Below are 22,075 nucleotides of genomic sequence, written 5' to 3'. Positions count from 1 at the left end.
AGGGAAGGAAAACTAAACGTATTTTAAAACTCTCTACTCCTAATAGCAAAGAAAAACAAAATTGAGTTTCTTTTTTCCCAAGCATCAGTGAGATTTAAACTTTTACGCTGAGCATGCTCAAACAGTGGGCAAGGAACATGACGTGATGCTAAGGGAAAATTGAGGGTGGTTGGTGCAAGTTTTTTAGACGGCTGAAAGAAAACGCTAAGAACTGGTTCTGTGTCTTCAGAAGCATTTCACAGATGTCTTCCCCCCACCCCAGCTCCCTCTCCCCCACTCTCCAGCGGCAGAATGAAGCTGAAGAGAAACATCACAAGGAATATGTTATAAAAGGCTGTACCCACACAGACAATGTCTGCAAATGGATTTTGGTGACTTAAATTCACTGATTTCGAGCAGTCTCAAACTGAAGAAAAGAAAGATTCTGAATGAACTAAGCAATGGAAAATACAGCTTTTCTGTTCAGCATGCTGCATTTCACGATAGATTGGGGCAGGTAAGGAGAAGTGTTCTTTACATCTTAAGTGCTTTATTTTAGTTTTCTTCCATTTTTCATTTCAACTTACTTTAAAACCCATTCATTTTTCTTTCAGAAAATACTACTAATTATTATCCTGTGAGTGTGTTTCAAATCCAGTCCTTTACAGCATGCTCACTGCCAGCACTCATTAAAAAGTCTCTAATTCTGCTTCTATTTAGCAATGCGCGATAAACATTGTGTCTCTACATTTTATTAGTCCTGGACCCACGAAGAACAGTTTAAAAGCTGATTCAGCCACACAAATCCTAGGAACTGATTCTTCCCTTACTTATGTGCCCTATGCTACAAGGAGCTTCAAAAACCGAACCAATACAACAAAGAAAGCACTACTAGTTACCTGCTTTTGCACGCACAGTGAAACGCGGCGTGCCATATAGTCATCTGCCTCGCACAGAGTCTTGGACTTTCAGGGACTCACTGTTATCATCAGAATCAGGTTTTGATTCCAGCAAGGCAAGTTGGGAATCAGAGTGGTTTCCACTAGTGCCCAAAGCCCGACGTCTGCGTGCTTGGCATCACCTCCAGAGCGTTAAGAAGCTCGTGCGTACGTAGCACAAGAAGTGCCTCACACTGCGATTGAGACCAGTGAAGAGTCGTGTTTGCTCAGAATCGAGACTGACATGCTCCGGAGCAACAGCTTAAGAGCTTGCTATTGGGAAGATGCTGAAGATGGGGGAGGACTAGGCTCCTTCTTCCACCGGGAAATGTGAATGCTCTCCTAAAGATAGGCTCCTTTCTGCTTTCTGTCAAGGAACAGGTGCCTGAGGAACCTGTGCCAAAAAGCAAGGCTCCTGCAAGATGGCAGCACCTGCTCAGACGTCTTCTAGCTCAGACTTAGGTAAAACTACATACCAAAGTCCCATTTCACAAGCTTAAGCCATCCTTTGAAACTATCCACTTATCCTTGGCTGCAAGTCGCCATCTCAGCGTAACCACCAGCGGCTGCCCACGTGGTAGTACACCTCCCAGGTCCCAGCGTCGGGAGCAGAGCCTGCCAGACGGCAGCCAGAAATGGACCACTCCCCAGGGAACTCAAAAAGCATCCTCAGTTAACGCAGGACGCAACCCTGACTCTTTTTCTTGTTTGCCAGGCAAATCTCCCACCTGAACACCACCCGAGGACAGGGGTCCTTATTTTGACAGGGAAGCAGGCCTTTGGGAAGTAAATGAGATGTATGTACCTGACTGGGCCAGATCTAGAGATCGATATGCACACAACTCTGCCAGAACTCAAGCCAGGGTTAAAATACCACTCACAGCAAATGGAAGGAATCTCAGCAAGTCCAGATGCTTTGTCTAGCGTCAGAGCTGGAAAAAAGACCATCTTTCTTTCCTTCTGTATTTCATATACAATGTTATGAGTATAAAATAATCTAGTAATTAACCCTCAGACAACTTCTCAGGTTGAACCAATGAAGTTTTGATAACATTTGGCACTTGGCAATAATACAGCCAGGTTAAGGTATTTAAGCATAAATATAAACAATAATGGAAAAAACCAAAGGAAATAAATAAGTCTTAAAAATTAAGACTTGTTTCTATTTAAATGAACACAATAAGGGAAGCTAACATAATGGCAAAAATCTTCTGTCAACTAACTCAAAGTCACTACAAACTTTATTTCTGTGTTCCTTTCTGAAGTTGAAATAGCATGTTACAATGACATTATAGTAAATATGGCCAGACAGGTAGTGAGGTATAGTCCTCTATTTTCCTTGCTTTTAAAGAAATAAAATACCTGTTACAGATCTCTTCTGTATAAAAATACTGCAAGTCTTTCTTTCTTCTTGTTTGCTGTATAGATCAAATACACAGCTTTTACGTCCATGGGTTTTTCGTGTTATTCAGTCACTTAATATTCAAATGGCTCTAGGTTTTCGTATTACTGGTTTTTACTTGGAAGGATTTTTTACGTATTTTTTTTCTTTTGAAATTTACTATCTGCATTAACAGTCAGTCAAGAGCACCCACCCTTTAGGATTAATGGATAGAAAACAAGTTCACTCCTATTTTTAAGGCATTTATACTCAATATTTGAGTGTCTTAGTGGGTTTGAAATTTCAACCATTATGTTTCCAAAGCTGTTGCAAAGAACTCCTTTAAATTCTGCTGTTTATCAGCCATCACTTTTGCCCCGTAATGCAACTTTTCTCTTATTTTCTCTCCTGAGCCACATCATTTTGGTACCTTACACAGGAACAGGGCTGTTCTTTGTATGAGTTTCTAGAGCTTTGATACTACTAACAATCTTCTTTTGAGGCCCCACAACTGTAACGCCGACTTTCTTCATGTCACTGGAAAAAAGAGAAGATGCAGCGGGTGAGTGAGCATACTGTCTCTGTGTTTCCTAGGCTGACGCGAGCGAACAGAAATCAACTCGCTCGTCTTATATTGCTGCATTGGAGGAGTCTGCAGGAATGGCAATGCTGCTGAAACACAAACCCTGGTACGGAAAGTACTGAGAGCCATTGTATGAAAACAGCAGGAGGCTGCAAAAAAGCGTAAAAACTCATTTAGCCTTGCTGTGCTTGCTTACCTGGAAGGAAAGACAAGGCAACAGCGTTCTCCAGTGATACGCACACTGGCACTTAGGGGCAAGGGGTTCACTTCTGGGCCAGCTGCGATCTTGAGCCTCTCTACCGTCTCCATCCCCTTGTCAGCCTGATCGCTTTTCCTGAGCGGTGCTGACATCTCGCTATTATGAGCCCTCTGAATGGGCGTCTTAACTCTGGTATCGGCATTGAGATTAACGGCTACATGGCCAAGCTTCCAGCACCCACCCCGTTTCTCACCTCTCCTTTCTCCAGGCCGTCCAGTCTCTTTGTTCCTTGTGCGACACAGAATTGCTTTAACACTTGCGAAGGGCTAACACAGGCTCACAGGAAATTGGGCATTCCTAGAGGATTTCTGCACTGTCCCCAAAGGGTAATTGTTACAAAGAGCCATTAACAGCCTTTTTATGGTCGCAATAATACACTAATTAACAGCACTGATGTGTTTAATTGTCGGTACCGCAGCTGCTGCTGCTTACTTCTTCATAACTTGTCGTGTATCCAGCTAGCCCAACAGGGAGTCAAGATTTCCTTTGACAGTAAGTTCATAACTGTACTTGATGGCTTTTCAGGTGCAGAGAGAACATTACCCTACTCTTCCTTATCACGAGAACAAAGATAGATTGCATTTAAATGTAATAAACTTGCAAGTTGTAAACTTAAAAGTTTAGCATGTTTAAATGTCAAAACTAGAGGCGGGAGGGAGTTCATACCCTGAATAATTATTACCATGTAGGAGGAAAGCAGCTACATAGTGCTCGCTCTGTCTCACCTGGTTTGATGGAATATGGGATGGGCAGTAAAGGAAAAGATTGGCACACGTGCCAGCCGTGGGGAAACCCCCATATAAAAGGCAGAATATAAAGAATCAACACAGAAACTCCTCAACTGTGAGTGAAAGAAAGTGACGCTGGTGTACCAGATGATGCATGGTGCTACTGTATCAGAAGAAATCGGGAATTTCCTTGGCATCAGTGAGAAAAAGCTATGGGACCGTGGCCTTCACACAATCACCAGAGCATCAAGGTTTCCTGCACGTGTATTGCAAATACAACAATAATTTACATTTGTCTCTTTAAATGTAAGAATATTTCAGCAAAAAACTGGAAACTCTGTATAAAAACGCCACCCTTACGCTTATGTTTAAACTTGTACCTCCAGCCACAACCAATGATGAAGAGCTGCAGTCAATTCAAACTTACTCTGTAGAAATCTTGGCTATTGTATCACAGGAACTGTACTCCACGCCCGTGAAAATGTCTTTGCACTGTCCTGTCCGAAAACCATTGAGCCAATCACCTGTCGTGCGGAAGGCTGAAATGTCGATGTTACTTTGGTCCAGGAGAAGATTTGATGGCCTGAAATAAAAAAGAATGTGATGAAAGTTAGGGATACATATGGATTTATTTTGTGCCTAAACTTAGCACTGGCATCGGCAGGAGCTTCCAGGCTAGACGTGACTTTTCCATTCGTCTGTGGAAGTTATCTGCTGCTGAGGCCACCGCACGTACTCATGCTGGCACCTCTGATGAATGCTGCGTAATCATCTTGCTTAAGAGCGCCAGCTTCTCATGTTTGAATCACTGAAACATCACCAATTCATGAAGTGTATTGTTACCTTACAATTTAACGTGTGAAGCATTAGCAAAGACAAACCTAATTTAGATTATATTTCTGTGATTCACCTAGTCCCAAACAACACACAAAGGACGCACACTCTAGACTCCAAGTTGAGCGTGTTGGTAGAATTTACATATATCAAATGTGCAGCCCACTGACAAATCCTAAATGCTGCTACTAAGTTAGAAACACAAAGAATAAGACACTAGTGGCTTTAAAAAAATTGTGTCAAGTCTAAAAATCAAATGTTAAGTGATTTTGTGAGACAAATGTAACTGCACGAGACTTGCATTCTGCAGTGCACAGAGGCAGAAATGAGGAAATTTGTTATTAAATACACTTAGCCAAATGTAAAACGCAATTGCCACGTCCAGTTTAAAATTGATGCTCACTCTGAGACTGAAACTTCCATAAGGCTATCATACAAATAATTTAGAAGTGAGAACCGAATCATCTCCTGCCTTCGAAATTAACTTGGTGCTCATGCAGGATGCTGAACTGACATGATTTGCATCCGAGTTCTCTACTTAGAAAACAATGAAGAAACCAGTAAAGGAACAAACAAAACCAACACAGTGAATCAAACAAAACATATGTCCATGCTTCTTTGCCCATTTAAACCTTTTTCCATCTGCAGAAGTCTACCTATAAGCTATTGAGAAGAAAATATACTTCTCAAAATAATGGTTAAATGTATAATTTGTTATCAAGAAGGACTATATTGCAGCTGACCCTGCGTTTTGCATATTGCAAATGGCAAAAATGGCTGCTCCCATATTGATCCAGAAATTCAGTTCTGTCTGGTATGAATACTCTTGTTTTCATGGTCTTGTGAGCACACTGTAACTTCATATTTGAGAGCATCAAGACTAAAAATAAATGCCAGCCCTTCCCCATGAAGTCACTGGAGTCCAGGCTCTACCACACCTCATTTTAGCCATCTAAAAGTACCACAAATAGGCCCAACTGGTTTTCTGAACTATTGCTGTAGTCCATGGAGACACACACGCATTTCCAGGCAGAGGGTTTGTCCTCTCTGAAGCAGATCTTCCAGGCAAACAGCTTGGAGGAGACACGCAGCGCTCAGAGAGGTGAACCTGTTCTCGGCTGTTCCTCCTCACTGACTTGCTATTTTTTCTAAAAGGTGTGAGAAGCCCCTGAATAGCCATACGATCAGTAATTTTTTCTACTGACAAGACATCTTAGTAATTCTAGTTACCTTTCTCTCTCGGTGCTAATTAGTACAATAATGACTTCCTCGACTAGTCAGATGTTATTAGAGACATCAACTCTATTTCTGCATTTGTCCCTCCACTGACAAACATATGTCCATCTTGGACAGCTTTTTAGCCCCCGTTCAGAAACACACGTGCTCCATTTTAAGTAAAGTACCTTATGGGTGTCTATCTCGGGCTTAAAGCTAAGCATGCGCTTAGCTGTGCTACTATGATGGTGCTGCTCATGAGAACAGGAGACTGAACTAGAGGATGTTCAAAGCAGTTAGCCCTGCAACTTTACAGTCTGTTTCTGCCCCATAATTCTTTTTCCCCGTGGCTCTAGTGAAACATCACCTGCACAGGAGTCTGACTATTACAGCTGAATCCACCTGAAGTGACTTTTGTCACTGGAAAGAAGTGAAAATGAGAGGTGCTTAGACTAACACCGTAATTCAAAGGCAGTGATTGCACAGTGTAACGGGTAGGTGACAGTTACTGGTACTGGAGAACTGGTCTGGATCGTAAAACACCCTCTTCACCTCAAACCCAAGCCATCTCCGAGGACTGGAAAAAACATAAAGGGGGAGCTTGTGAAGGCACCAAAGAGAACAAAGTGTCTAAATACCAGTGAAAGAGCAGCCTAGAAAATCCAAACAAAACTTCCCAATCCCAACACAAGTCTGTATTAACTTTCATCAAGATCAGCAGCACTGCAACAGCATACCCTTGCAGTACATCTGACTTGCACTGGAATCGGGAGATACCGCACCAGTTATACCGAGACTTCTACCTTTTACCTTTGAAGAAAAGAACAATATAGCTTCACTAAACAATAACTCTTCACATTTTCTACATATTAAACAGCGCCTTTTACTTCTGATGTTTTGCCAATTGTTATCAATCAGCTGATTTCTTTCAGGCTCAGGAAATTATTTTAATATCTTCTTCCCTTCTGGGATTGCAGGCCACAATTAAAGAGCTCATTAGATGCTTGAAAATCTTAACTTCCAAACCACAAATGGACATAACACCACTGTAGATTCACCATCAATTTTCACCGGGTCTCAGAGCAGCGATGTTCCTGATCAGGCATCTTTCGCCCGACTACCTTCCCTCCGGAGCCCAGCCAGGACAAGGAGCTGCTGCAAATGACCACAATCACTGGCACCAACGATGGACCTCACGTCCTGGGAACAGCCGTAGACGGAAAGGAAAGCGACAGAAGACATCAGAAACCTGCTCTGCCCCCAAAACAGTAAAGAAAGGAAAGCACAGCATGGCCACATTGACACAAAGACTGAGCTGAGGACAGAAGATGCAGCACGCTTCAGGTTACTGTTCTTATGCTAGAACCAGATCTTAGGCACCTACGTGTCATACAGCTTTAAACGCCCTCCAGCTAAAGGCTCAGGTTAGATAATCAGGCCCAAAATATTTTTATTCAGTAGCTGTACTGCCTGCATCTCCCTGGCTACTGTTTGTCCCATGAAGAGCCAATGCTTTTTATTTATCGTTTTCTAGGTACAGCGTCTGGAATCCCAAGACATTTATTAAGAGTATTTATGAAGTGTTCTTAGTGATAAAGCATGGAGATTTTTTTTTTCCAGACTAGTAAGTCTTTTCAACTTAAATCTAATAAAACAAGGCCTGACTCAAGAATCACTAATGAAAAAAAAAAGTATAAACATGTTGAAATAGAACAGGTCTCTAGGATTAGGAATTAGAGTGGCCCAAAAGAGCTTTTATGTTTATTACTTGGATCAAAGAATAATCAGGACAAAAAATATGACCTAATTTTAATGCAAGTGACCTCAGAATAACCAGCACTGTAAAGTATCATTTTTCTCCTTGTAGGATTCCAAACAAAAATTAGTTACTTTCCTCCTCAGAGAGGACATCTGGACAGTTTATCAATGAACAGGAATTTGTCTCACTGTGAAGAGTCTGTGATGTCTCCTCGCATGCACCAAGGGAAAGCTGGGCTTTCAGAGCATCTGCACACATCGGCAGTTTTTCTCCCTCTGACCCAGCCCCTAGACAGAAGGTCTGAACATGAAATTTATGGTCTGGGTGATGTGCGCCATGAGCTCACACTTTACAAGACAAATTAGATGGGTTGCAATCCGTGCAGCTGTAAACGACGTCCTGCAGGGTTCCACCTGATCTTTTACAGCTTTTCATAAATCAGTACCTACTAGCTTCAGAAGAGAGTCATTAAAAAGAAATCATGGAAATTACATGTTTGCTCAGGGGAAGTGAAATAGAACATTTCCCTCTGTCTTTTCTTCTCTCCCCTCTTTTTTTTTTTGGAACTCTCTTTATTTTGTTGCTTTGACCAACTATGATACACCCATCATGTTATCTTTCAACAGTCATGGAAAGACTTCCTATCCTGTTCATCCTGACTGTGTGTCTATCTACAAGAGTTGTATTTACTGACATGTGGTGCCCTGAAAAAAATCAGCAAGACTCAGGTTAGAGAGACAAATTTAACAGCGAGATGCCAGTTACAAAATGCCCTATCACTGAAAGCTTTCTCTAGAGGTGCCCATGACGTTAACAGTTGGAATTAACCTTTGAGTCATCCGCAGTAGCAGGGAGAACTATCGTTTGTTATCATTAGCACAGCTTTCTGTCACAACACAGGAAAAGTTTTGCTGCACCATGTAGCAACGACAAAGACCACAGAAAACATAATTCGAACCCTTCCCAATATGGCATGGAAATCTCGTCTCTGGTCGGCTGCTGCCTGGCGAGAAAGGGATACATTAACTTGTAAAATCCAGGAACTGAGACAAATAAAAGGAAAATGTCCTGCCACTTCTTCTGCGTGAAGGGTGGTATTCTGCAAATACCAGAGGAGTTGTGCACACACGATCCCAGACTTCGTATTGCAGTAGCCTCTCTCTTTCCATCCCTTCCTCCAAACAACACAACTAACCTTCACTTTTTAAATCTGGACTTCCCCTTCCACAGTCAGTTTCTTTTAAAGGGGAAAGCATTTAAAAAACATAAAGTAATTTCCTGTGGCAAATTTTAGGTAATTATAAGCTGATTTTGTAAAGTGAAATTGCTCCCTAGGAGGGAGCCAGGCCTGGTTTGAATACAAATCCTATGTGCTTTATGATTATGGCAAGCCAAAGCACAGAATTCAGGTTTAACAAGGAGGATATCTCCTTATTCAAGAGAAAAATAAACCAGAAAACAACAGCTGGCATAGAAAGCAAATTTTAGTTTTATCTTCTACAGCAAGCAGAATCATAAGTACACATGTGTATCAACAGGAGACTAGTAAATAAATGACATGCTGAGGAGAAGTAGAGTCATTGTGTTTACTTGATTATCCCTGGACCTTAAAGATAAGAATCTTTGGAGTTCCACCTCTTCATGCCCATTTTTAAGGTAGCCTTAGCAAAATTTGTAACTCAGTCCATAACAATTCATCTCTTAGGGTGGCACATCTGCTTTTCCCAAGGGGCTTCATATCATGCTTGCACACTCTCAGAATAAGCAGGTTGTGACTACTCTTTGAAGTCAAAAGAGAGCTGAGAAATGAAGAAGGGTAATACAAATAACCAACAGGGAAAAGAATGCAGGTGAGGCTGATGGCCTGCTGCAAAATGATACATCTCTCTAAATGTCATCCTGGACTTCTTATTTTCTAGCTCCATGGTGTCTGTTGGCAAAAAACTTACCACAGCTTCCTCTAGGATAATGAGCAAATAAAAATTCAACTGCCTCATAGGTCAGTCCTCCAGTCTTCCCTGCTCCTTTAGCTGCCCCTCAGAACATGCTTTTCGAGGGGCTTATATCTTTTCAGCATCCTGGTGGGGTAATAAATCATATGCCCGGGTGTATCAATGCTCCTCAATTTACTTCCCCCCCCCCCCCCCCACTGATGGCAAAAATTACCAGCACGTTGCTGAAATGGTTTTCTTTTTCTCATTATACAGCTTAAGCTGTGCTTTTAAGCCGCAGAAGTAATGTCACATGGCCATTTCCTGGGATTCGTAGCTGGCCCAGAGACAGACCCTTAACGACAACCAGTCATTATTGTTAGGACAGTCTATAGGCTCTTAAAAAAGAGAGAGAAAAATGCCTCAGAGAGCTTTTAAAATGCTTTTTTGGCTCTTTGCGTCTACCATTTGCTGCGTACGACTTGCCCTTATATCTCACATTTGGCCACGCTATGAATTTCTACAGACTTTCGCTACGGTATTCGCGGCATCAGGCAACGGCTCCGTGCAGTTTCTTTTTCCAGCATTTCCAGCAAGAATTACCATTAACGCTAACGAGGGCTTCACGTTGTAAACCCGGCACATCGGGCTGCGAACAGCAGAACAAAATCACAGTAAACAGCAAACGCTCACGATCAGGCCACCCGCTGATCTGGCTGCATTACTCTTTAAATTATATAGTACCCAACTCGGTCTGCTGTGAATTCTTGCCCGAGTGTCGCCAGCAGAGTCAAATTAGAGATGCGAAAGTGCAAATAGATTTTTTACTGTCTCTGTTAACAGTGAGCCCCAGCAACTTTTAACTTTGACGGAACAGTGGTTGATTCGTGTCTGCCTCAGGCACGGTATTAATGACCACTGGAAAAAGTCAGGTGAAAAGAGGGCTTTTCTGTCTCTAGCATGCTAACTAACTAAAGGCCCTAAACATCTCCTCAGCATAACTCCTGGATTCCCCATGCAACCCCAACTATGATTAGACACCAAGGAGTATCATTTACTGTAATCTTCCATTCTTCTGTGTGATTTGTAGTTAAGTTTTTCCCCCCTCCATACATTCACTATTTTACGTTTAACGGACTTCAGAAAGAGGGCTAGCGTTGTAGGCTTACATTACTTGAATTCTTTTAGAGCGAGCAGTCCATTTTAGGACACGGATTATATTGTTGCTGGGTTTTGAACAGGGCTAAAAATTCAGACGTAGGCTTGCATTACGCAGCGTTTGGCCAAACCTGGACCCTGTTGTTAATGCCTGGACAACGACAAAGACTAAGCCCTCTCTGAAGCGCTCGAAATAAAACTGAAAGCTCTTTCCTTCAGTCCTCCAGCCTGAAAGTTCCTACCGGGGGAAGCAAACAAGCAATATTACGGCAGGTCACAAATATATGTCAAGCATCTGAAACCTTCTGATCTGAATAGCAAAAAAAAGGGATCTTTTCAACAGAATGTTCAGCCAACACAAATAGTCATTCTGTTGCAACTATTACTGTAAAAACAGGGCTTGAATTATGCTGCATAATTGAGCAGTCTGAATTTTTTATTTGACCTGTTCGTTGCTCCTACTGAGTTTAATTTTCCCAAATATCCTACCAAGCTAACATGCTAGAGAGTTTCCACCAAATCATCAGATTTTAAGTGGAAACAAACTTTGTGAGAAGCAAACTTCAAATTTTAAATTGCAAATGATGCCTCTGGACGTTTGAGAGCAAACATTATGCTGGACACCACTGAGAATGCCACAATGACAGCCAACAAAGCACATGTTCAGCAGCGAATGCTTGCAATCAACTACTCGCAAATAACAGGTAGGCCAAAAACTGCTCGAGGAAATTATTCCAGTGAATAATTCCAACAACACATCAAATTCAAGAAAATCAGGTTAGGGTTGTAAACAACCTGCTAACACGTGAAAGAATGTATGAGGAATTATTCATACACATTTTCAAACACTTTCGTATTTTCATCAGAAAGAGTAACTGACCCTGACCCCTTAAATTTCCTGGACTATATTAAAAGAATTTCAACTATGCTTTTTCTGAAAATAAGTGGCTTTCTTGTTTTCATAGCGATAACAATACCAGCAGAACTCGTATTTAAATGGAGAACTTTTAAAAAATAAAAAAGATCTGAAACCAGATCTGCCTCCAATGCTGCAGTACAATCCAGAAATAATGCATTTTTTGCTGTGTTTTTTTCAATACAGTTACATAGTGTCATGAATTACCAAAAAAGATGAATTTTGGGGATAAAAAAAAAACCCAAACACATAACTGTTTATAGGTTAAACCTTTTTTTTTTTTTTTTTTAATTCCCATAGTCAAGCATGCTGCTTCCTCATCACAGCATTGGAACTTGGAAATTAATGGAAGATGTGAAATTTGTATAATAGTATGTGATATACAGTCTCAGGCCTCTAACTGGAGTTCCAGGGAGGCAACTACACATTCTGTAAACTTCAGTTCCAGAGCCTTCAATAAAATCGTAATAGGTTTTATCCATGTACCTTAATTGTCATTCATAAACACAAAGAATAAGTTCTAGCTGCGTATTCATCATTGTAAATCAAGAATAACTTGACTGAGCTTGATGAGGTACCTCGTTCTGGAAAAAAGAAATTTTTTTTTTTATTTAAGCTCTATGCACAGAAAAGGTGCATAGTTAACATGCATAATGGTCTTCTTTTCTCCCCTTGTTTGCAATATAATTTCTTTCCTCTTCTCCTAAATATGTGCTTGCAGTATAAAGAAACAACAGTAGCAATACCTGACACTAACTTTCACTTTACCAAAAGCTTATACAGAAACAAAAGCAAATACAGAAGCAGGTAGTTTTTTTTTGTGTGGATTCCTTCTCAATTTTGAAATCAATCACAGATCTGGCAGAAATTCAGAATTTCTAAAAATCATGTGTTGGAATTAGAAACATTTTTCAATTTTTTTCAAATGCTTTTTCTTGGCAGAGGCTGTGGATTAACTTGTTTCATAACAGGCTCATGAAGACTAAGTGCCTTTAGTCACACCTACATCAGAGATGTGAACATACACAGCAACTATAAGAAAGTTGCCATAATACTTGGGTGGCCTGAATCCCCTATCACAACCCTTATACCTTAAAGTCACACTATCCTCCAACGGTTTAATTCACTTTGGGACACAGAAATGCTTTAAATATATTTTAAATTATACACTATGTTTTAAATATATTTTTTCAAATGGCTGTGTAAGAGTAAGATTCATATACATAAAATGATAATATACATTGTAACTCTAGAGAGCCGTCTCATATATATATTAAAAAGATCAAAATCAGAAATACAAATAAGAAAAAAAATCAGAAATATAAGTGGGGAAAAAAAAAGAAACAGATAAAGAAAATGCAGTGTTATGAGTCCATTTAAGATTTGTAGTGTATACAAAGTATTTCCAGCTGCATGACTCTTGGGTTCCATTTTTTTTCCAACACAAATTAAACAACAACTAATAAGCCCTTTCAGACCACAGCCTCACCAACTGGTTAGCAGGTGGGTGAAGTGATTCTGTCTCTCCTACTCAAGTTTAGAAAACTTTCCATCTGCTTTGTATCCACATGAAATGTTCACAAATGTGAAGTAATACACAGTGGACTAAAAAATAATAAGCTCAAGAAGAAAAATAATGGACCTGATCAAAACTGAAAGAACTATGAACTCACTTCCACCCTAAAGATATCCAAACAACCTAAGAACCCTGTTAAAAAAATGAACATCACGCTCAGAAAACAGGAAAGAACAGCAAGACATAAATCAAATAAAAATATCATGAGGTTGTGCTTTAGAAAACTGCACGACTTGTACAACTTCTTGTGTACTGAGTTCTGTTCCTACAGCCCCTTACAGAGCTAGATAACTCCAGGCAGCCTAAAGGACACAAAACACCCATGTCTCCATAACCAGTGCAGGTCTTGTTAGCAAGAGCTCAAGGTGGCCACCTGATTAAAAAGTGAATTTTGACAGGTAAGAAAGAAATCAGCCATACTCTGTACTTCACAAAGAATAGGAAAGGAATTTTCATGTGAATTCGAGATGAAACACAATACCAGGAAAGGTATTATGAAATGTTTGCTGTGCTGAGGTTGCAAAAACCTTTTGTCAATGTAAGGTTCACAAGCACGTAGAACGGTCTGCGAAGAGACGATCAATAAGGATAAAAACATACCCTCCGTATCAAGAAATTATTAGATGCCATGGATTGGCCAGAAGGGATAGAAAACTGAAAAGGAAATACGGAGTGGAAGGCTTTGACTCCTCTCCTGTGTTCCTATGAGGTATTAGTGTAAAACGTGCCTGGGCTATGGCCTGGAATCAGACCTACAGTCGAGCACATCCTTCAGGTGAAGTCAGTTAACAGTAACGTACCAGAGGACAGGGATCTCCTATGCACCTCCAGCAATGTGCTTTTAAATAGGATACAACAGCGCTGTGACTATTTTAAACAAACATCAGCTCTAAAATCTGTAAGAAGAGACAGGCTTTGCATCTGCAACAGATATTGTCAGGTTAAACGTTTTTCCTGACCAAGTATATTCTGAACACCTACGAGCATATGGTGGGCATAAAGCTTTAGCATTCTTCCAGTAGCACCACAGACACGGGCAAAAGAGAGCTGGGACTTCTGTAATTTAGATTAATTGCTTATTACGGGTATGGGGAGAGGTGCCGTGGGAGTACTACAGCCTCAAATAACAACTGAGAGCAGCCATTTGAGCCGATGTAACCCCCCAGGCCCTCGGGGGTGAGTCACAGAACACTTTACCTCTGCAGCGATGCCCGTCCCTCTCCGGCTGCTGACAGTACAAGGATACCGGCGGGGATCCGACTGCGGGTGTCCTTCTCGAGGAGCTGGCCTGACTCACCGCCCTTTCGTATCAGTTACATATTTCTGCACATGAGGCTACAGCAAGACCCAAGCCCATTTTAAATCTGGCTTCTCATTTTTCTTTGTCAGTCTGTCAGAAAGCGATGCTGGACCTCCAGCGTCCCTGGCCAGCAGCACCACCGGCTCCCGCTGCAGAAGGAGCGCATGTTACCTGCCAGCAGTGCCTCTCTGCAGGACATGAAGAGGGTGTGGAGCTGGCTGCAGCCCTTCAGCCAGGTCTGAGGTTTGAGATTAGTCAGTTTTGGCAATGCTTACATGGGGGTGATTATGGATTTCCAAATCTGCATAGGAATCCCCAGCACCCCTCATGTTGTCATACCTAATTCTTGGTCGTACTCAAGTTTAAGGATAGCCTGGGTTGGTCTGTAGACACCGACAGGGGGAGAGTGAGATGGAGAGATCACGGATCACACATTCCCTGAACTGCAACAAATGCCTTCCCAGAGGGAAAGGGCTTGGGCTCGTCCATGCTGGTGTGACCACCGCCTGGACCCTGCAGCCCCCCGTCTGTCACCGGGGAACGAGGAGCTGCAGAAAGGGGGAGATACTGCACTGCTTGGGAATGCAAGGTGTGCATGGATGTAGCAGTGGAAAGGTAATCGGGAAGGAGGGAATAAAAATCACCTTTGATGTTCTCCTCCTCAGAAATGTGCTCCACATCAAAGCCAAAGCAGCAGCCTGCCATGACGAGCATTTTACTGAAAGCTCACCTAAAGCGTCTGTGAGACGTCCCCTGCCATGTTAGCAGCCTCCTTCTTTCCCCACGCTGTGCCCTGAGCAGAGAGCACGGCATCGTGGTACCGATGTGCAGCCTCTGCTGCCCGCGCCGTAAAGCATATAATGAAATAGGAGCAAGGAGAGCACGGGAGAGTTGGGAGAGAGCGATACTGCACTGTGGTGCTCCTGCGCAGAACCCAGCAGGTGCAAGCAGTACTCAGACTGAATTTGGTCTCCGTTAGAGGATATCAGCTTTTACTGGCTAGGAACAGGTAAACTGGAAATGATGGTTCAACATTGTTTTCAGCTCTGTGTGGTTCAACCCCCTAATGGAAGGACAGTAAACAGGGAACATTTTCCTTCTGTTTGGAATGCAAAACATGCAGCACTGGTTTCTGCAATCAAATCCCCAAACCAAAACATGATAATCATGATTCCCAACTCCCCTATTCAGCAGATTGCTTCAGTATATATCCCTACAAAATAATTATTTTCACCAATCCTTTGCCAAAGGGGGTGCAAGATGTTTAGAAGAAATAAGCTTGACTGAGAAGATAGTGTTTAAACAGTTTGCTTTTTTCCCCAACAGTTTTGGGGTTTTTTTTTTGTTTTCTGTTACCTGGCAGGGAACAGAAATAATTGCTTTGGTAAGCATGTTGGTTTACTATGTGTTAAATTCTCACCAATTAAATTATTGAAACATAATTACTATGCAAGCAGCATTCTCTCATTATATATTTTTAAAAGCAAATCCATTCGCATGGCTGCCTTCCTCCTCCCATGTTTGCTTTCTTTTTCACGTCTCGGAGTGGCAGTAGGAGGTAATTAGGATGACCAGCCTCTAGCTCGGGATGCAACACAATGCCAGGGGCTAGGAAAAAGGAGGCAAGGTCCATGACACCTGCATAGCAGGCTGCAGTATCATTGCGGTTCCTCCCGCTGCCTTAGCTCCATTTCCCTTCTGTGCCTTCCCTTTTGATTGCTATGGCGAGAAGCGTGCTGCGTTACAAGTAAAGGTCTGAGAGGAATATTTTGTTGTGTTCCTTTTTGAAGCTTGCCTTATGTTAGACTCTGGTCTCTTGCCCACTGAAACACTCTCCAAGACCTGGGTCTGAAGCAGCAGAGTGCATTTCTCCCTGACTCTGCCTGCTTTGCAGACAGAGGATTTTGCCCTAGCATTCATGCTAAAAGCAATTTTACACGTTTTCAGATCACTTCAGTAAGAGTATGGCATTTTGTGCATTATGTAAACCAATTCACTTAAACCCTGCTTAACCAAAGCTCTTATTTCACCACATGCTCATTATGTCCTTAGGTGTCAACACACTCTTCAGTTACCTCTCTCTCAATGAGATAATTCTTATCTCATCATAGTGATGTTCCAGAGTGTGTTGAATAACCAGGAGTATAAATGAATGTTTTTAATGCAGTTAGGAATATTGCACAGGTTGGAAATGAATTCCTAGTCAAGGCATTGATCTAACAGGGAACATAAGTGAATTTTTAAGTTTGCGAGTCCTACTGAAAGCAAAATGATTATTCATACGATTAAAGTTAAGGTGACTTGTCAGAGCAGAGCACAAGAGTGTAGGATATGTGTTTGGACCCAATTCAGAAAGATACTTAGGAACATGGCTAGCTGTAACCTATGAAACACTAAGCACTTAAAACACCACATAAAGTCAGAGGGAAAAGGAAGATCACATGACGGCCAAATCTGCCATCTGTGTTTTTCTCCCAAACCTCAATCTTACAATGGGTTTCATAACCCTAGCATAACAGCTTTTCACAATTTGAATAAATAATAGCAAATTATTAATAAAAATAACGGCAATAATAAAAATAATAATAATATTAAATCCTTCTCCCGAAGGGATAGTCAGGAAGCTTTCTCTAGCCTTCAAGATTGCAAACAGCTCCTGTTAAAAGTTGAAGAAGCTGGTGAACAAAGTAAACAAATTCTAATTGTGGAAGATGAAGAAATCAACGACATTTATTTATGAGCAATGTATGATCTAATATGTCACCTTGCCGCTGCATTGGTGATTATTTTCAGACTGCTGGGATTACGGATCAGCTTATCCAAGATGCTGACAATCTGCTCAAACTTGGGTCTGTTGTTTCTGTCTTTCTGCCAACAGTCCAGCATCAGCTGATACAAGGCAGCTGGGCAGTCCATAGGAGGTGGCAAGCGGTATCCTTCATCAACAGCCTTAATCACCTGCACAAGGATAAAAGTTTTTGAAAACTTAAAGGCACTTAAATTAACTTGTTTTTATCAGTTCTGTGAACCACATTAACACGGACATTCTGTGTTTAAATAAATGTGCTTATTCACTAATTGTCTTGTCCTGCAATGCCTCTGGTTTATCTGCAAAGTAAACCAGGCAGGACATTAAGCATACAGAAAGGGGAGTTCAGATACAGTATGTGACTTTGAGGAAGGTGAGAGTCTAGAAAGGATCTCCAAAACTTACGCTTGATTGAACTAAATCCATAAACAAAGCTACAGTTAGTAAAGTGCTTGCTTAACTATGCCAAACTTCAAAAGGTATTGAACATCTCTCATCTGACCACCCTTAGCCACACACGCTTTCCACACTCCTCAGTGGACATTGCACTCGGCAGAAAACCAACCTACCCTCTCACGGGACATCCTGAATTGAGAGATAGAAGGTCTTCTGGACAAATTTGGTTGCAATTGATCTCGCAGGGCCAGAAAATATTTTTAAAACTTACCGCGAAAATAACTGTACACTTCCTACCAGGCAGTGCAGGCCCAATTCTTTTATCATTTGTCTAGACTGACAACATTTGTCTAGATTTTCTATCATCTGTCTAGATTGACAAAAAAAAAAAAAGCCCAGAATTTACGCTGTTATGAAGCTTTTTAATATAACCTTTTCACTAGAGTAACATCTCTTGATTAGTCCTACAGTATCTATTGTGGCATGAATAAAACTCCAATGTATTCTAAGTAGAAAATGATAAAGCCATATTCTGTTAACCTTTCCTTTTCATCTGGATCAGTTAATTCAAAAGCAGGAAAAACTATTCTGAGTCAGAACAGGAACAGGAAAACAGTCCATGGTTTAAGCAGCCATGAAGCAGAGGCACATAAATAGGTTAATCCTTCTGTTTCTGATTTTAATGTGATATTATTAAAGGCATTCCTAGACACTAGTCTATCAGCCTCCGTAACAGGATGCATTAATCTCCACAAACAATAGAAAAAACATTCATAACTAATTAAAAGAAATACATAGTTTTCTGCAAACACTTGCATTCCAGAGGTACTCATTTGAAAGGAAGTTCTCTTATCTTTTTCCGTGTTTAACATAAAGTAGTATAGAGAATATCTGACTACAACTATGTTACTGACTTTTTAAAATTTATTACTAGTAACGATATATACCAAGCCCTTGGAAAATCTATTTGTGTTAGTGACTGTACTTCAGAAAATTCGGTTCCTAAGTAACTCCTGTGGAATAAATCTAGGATTAATAAGACAACAGAAAAAGAACCCAAAATAAATATAATAAAAATCTTATTTGGGGAAATGTTATGCTTCTTACAAAAAATACTGGCAGAGATCCATTAATCATTTGGATTGCAGCTTGAATAGTATACTAATGCTGCAAAGAAGCCTGTATTGGAAGTCTTCTAATCAGATCCCTCTACTTCTCTATTTTATCCATTGATTACTTCCAGAAATATTTTGGTTTCATTAAAATATTAGTAGAAATGCTTTGCCTCTCTTTTTCGCAAGCTCCAAGAGCAATTTATTCTGTGTATTTGACGTTTACAGAAAACTTCTACAGAATATTATACAAGTGGAACCAAAGGGGATCAACAGAAATTTAGGAGGGTTTTCTAACAATAAGCTAAGGAATGTAAAAGGCAATGACCTCATTGCAGTGGAATTGTTTGAATCATTCCACAGAAAACCACCAGCATGATAAAATTCTCCAATATATTCCTTCAGAGGTCAAAAATACCCTGCTAAAAAGATGTTGGCTTTTTGTTAAGTTCATTAGAACTTTTACCTGACCAGGGAGATTTGGAGATTTTAATTTCTACATCTTATTCAATGTCAACGTCAAAAACTCAGAGCCACCTGGTTTCATTATGCTTCGCTTCCTTTCACAGCTTGATCCTTTATTTGAGAACATAGATAACAATATACTCACATCCTGGTTGGACATCTCCCAGTACGGTCTCTCTCCATAAGACATCACCTCCCAGAGAACAATCCCATAGCTCCATGCGTCACTGGCTGATGTGAACTTCCGATATGCAATGGCTTCTGGTGATGTCCATCGGATAGGAATCTTGCCCCCCTAGGAGCAAAACAAAATAAAACAGTCCATTTGACTGTAATACAATTAATATAATTTTGTATGATTGATTATTTTAAATGAATCTCTGAGATTCTCAATTACCATTATATTGGTGTAAAAACAGCGCAAGCTGGAAGATGCTATTGCCATTTGTCATGAAAACATCTTGTACGCTATAGAGAGTAAAATACATTACAGTGCAAAATCTACTGAAGCTATAGATATATAATATAGTACACATAATGTATGCATGTACATATATATACATATATGCACATGTACATATATTTATGTGTAGCATAATATGCACAGATAATAATAAATGGTAAGTTAAGTATGGTTGATTTTCAGTTATAAAATGTTCGGAAACTGGCAAGACAGTCATACAGCAGTAAGGATGAAAAAGCTAGCACGAGGTCCTTGCTTATATCCTAGATGCCTTTGCACAGCACAAGAGGGCTATTTGTAAGGCATTTCAAGTGAATTTCCTGTTAGTGTTTTCACCCCGTGTTTTCTAGGGCATTCAAGGAAAATGAGGGGCCACGATGTTGCTCCGTTCCACTAACGCCAAGCCTCCAACTGCACAAGGCAGTGACTGTGACCATATGCACAAATCTCCCATTCCAAAGCCGTCAGAGACAGTCACAGAAAGACAGATTCAGATGGGGTCATCTGTGCAGAGGGGAGAGTGCAAAAATGTCATCTGGGTCTTAAACATTTTTTACAGTCACAAGAGAAGCAAGCCATCATTAAACGATGAAAACTCAAAAAGAATTAAAGCTACCATTGCAATTAATATTGTAGTTAAGGGAACATCTCTCTCTGATTATGGCCACCATTTGCTGCCATAGGTCAAATCAGTAAAATGCACACAACCTCAGGCTGAGTTTCTGCAATATGAGAATTAGAGGAAAGAGACAATTTCCAATGGTGCCAGCTTTGACAGAGGTTTTTAAGACTCGGATTTGTGAGTCTCACATAAGAAAAGTAAGTCCTAAAAGACAGCGGTGCAAAACTTGTTACTTAAGGTAATTCTGCAGTGAATATATTTGAACAGAGAAAACTGTGATAGTTTAAAGTTGTTTCCAGTTCCAGGGATGCACAACATGTACAGGGATATACTCTGAAGATTTCACACTAAACTAGCTATTTGAGGTACCTCTGCAACCCCCATTGTGCTACAGTCTGATCATACACCTATCCCACAATAACCCGTATAGGAAGGGAGTGCTCTTATTTCCAACGACTAACCAGCAAGAAATAAAATGTGAAGATATTAATGCTTTGCCTACACTTCCATAAAGTGTACCTGCACTGAGGGGAGCCATACGCTCACCAGCTTTAAATTAACTAGCTTGGTTAACAATAGAAATGTGGACATTAGTGTTAATTAGAAACCTAAATTCAGCCCATGCTGGAGCCTAAGCATCTGTAATTTCATGGTTAATATTGCACGAATTAGATTAAATATAAGTAACACGGGCTGCAGTTCAGACCTGCAAAATGTCCCTAGATATGTCTTAGAGGCTTGGCAAAGGTCAGAGAGGGAATCTGTCTTGGCATACAGTTTTTATGGATCCCATCCTACTTTGCAGACTCCCTTTTGACCAAAAGACAAACTTTCATTTTGCACACAACCCTAAAAATTAAGTAAACACTGAATTTCCACATTACTTGTGGACCAACAAATAGGACAAATAGAAAATAAATAGCGGTATTTGAAACCAGTGTTTCATCACAGAAGCCAGACTAGAGAGCCTGATGTCTCTCTCTTGCAAACTTGGAAATCAATAAGATGATGTTCTTTAGTCATGAAAAGAACATTGTATTTTCTATTCATTATAAGTTTATTCACAATTCCCAGCGCTGCTCCGTAACAGTACTGAGAACATAAAAATGATTTTGATTTTCTCCTACTCTATTGAGAAGCAATAGTATACCCACTTTACAAATGTCCAGGGTCCTTCAGTGAGTCCAAGGCACAGCCAAGAAACAAGGGGAGCTCTCCTGTGTCCTAGTCTTTTCACAACAGATCCACTTACACTTTTAGATGTGGGGATGATAAAGAAATCAATCCCATTTTCCCAACCTTTTTGCTACACATAGTAATAAAGTGAACTTTGATTTCCAATAAAGAATGTCAATGCCGGGGGAAAGCCATATCCTAAATTTACACAAACAAAAACCTACCACCACGAACAGAAAGAGCTTCCAAATGAAACCTCTCCCGCTCGTCCCACAGGCTCAGAAGTCGCCCGCAAAACAGAGCAGACTTAGAGCGCAGGTGCCATGCCGAGGAGCCCGAGCGCTGCCTGCGCAGAGGAGCCGGCGGGGGGAAGCCCGGGCTGCGCGCTGAGGACACCAGCCCTCCCAGCACAGACCTGCCACAGGGTGCTCGCCCACCCCAGCCCACCCCAACTGCCAGGACAAAACTGCCTCTA

General features: G+C 40.9%; 1 protein-coding gene across 1 annotated transcript in view; it reads right to left on the bottom strand.

Annotated features, from left to right (window-relative positions):
* Positions 1-2,334: 2,334 nt before the first annotated feature.
* Positions 2,335-22,075, bottom strand: part of EPHA3 (EPH receptor A3) — a 230,743-nt gene continuing 211,002 nt past the window's right edge. The window contains exons 14-17 of the mRNA XM_075169368.1: positions 19,485-19,634; positions 17,322-17,515; positions 4,296-4,451; positions 2,335-2,835 (exon numbers count right to left, since the gene is read on the bottom strand). Coding sequence (XP_075025469.1) covers positions 2,730-2,835; positions 4,296-4,451; positions 17,322-17,515; positions 19,485-19,634 — 606 coding nt within the window. The 3' untranslated portion in view covers positions 2,335-2,729. The remainder of the gene's footprint in view (positions 2,836-4,295; positions 4,452-17,321; positions 17,516-19,484; positions 19,635-22,075) is intronic.

This window comes from Calonectris borealis, chromosome 1 (genome assembly GCF_964195595.1).
Source record: "Calonectris borealis chromosome 1, bCalBor7.hap1.2, whole genome shotgun sequence".
In the NCBI taxonomy this organism is placed as follows: Eukaryota; Metazoa; Chordata; class Aves; order Procellariiformes; family Procellariidae; genus Calonectris; species Calonectris borealis.
The sequence above is the reverse complement of the archived record's forward strand: the minus strand, read 5'-3'. Positions and strand labels throughout refer to the sequence as shown.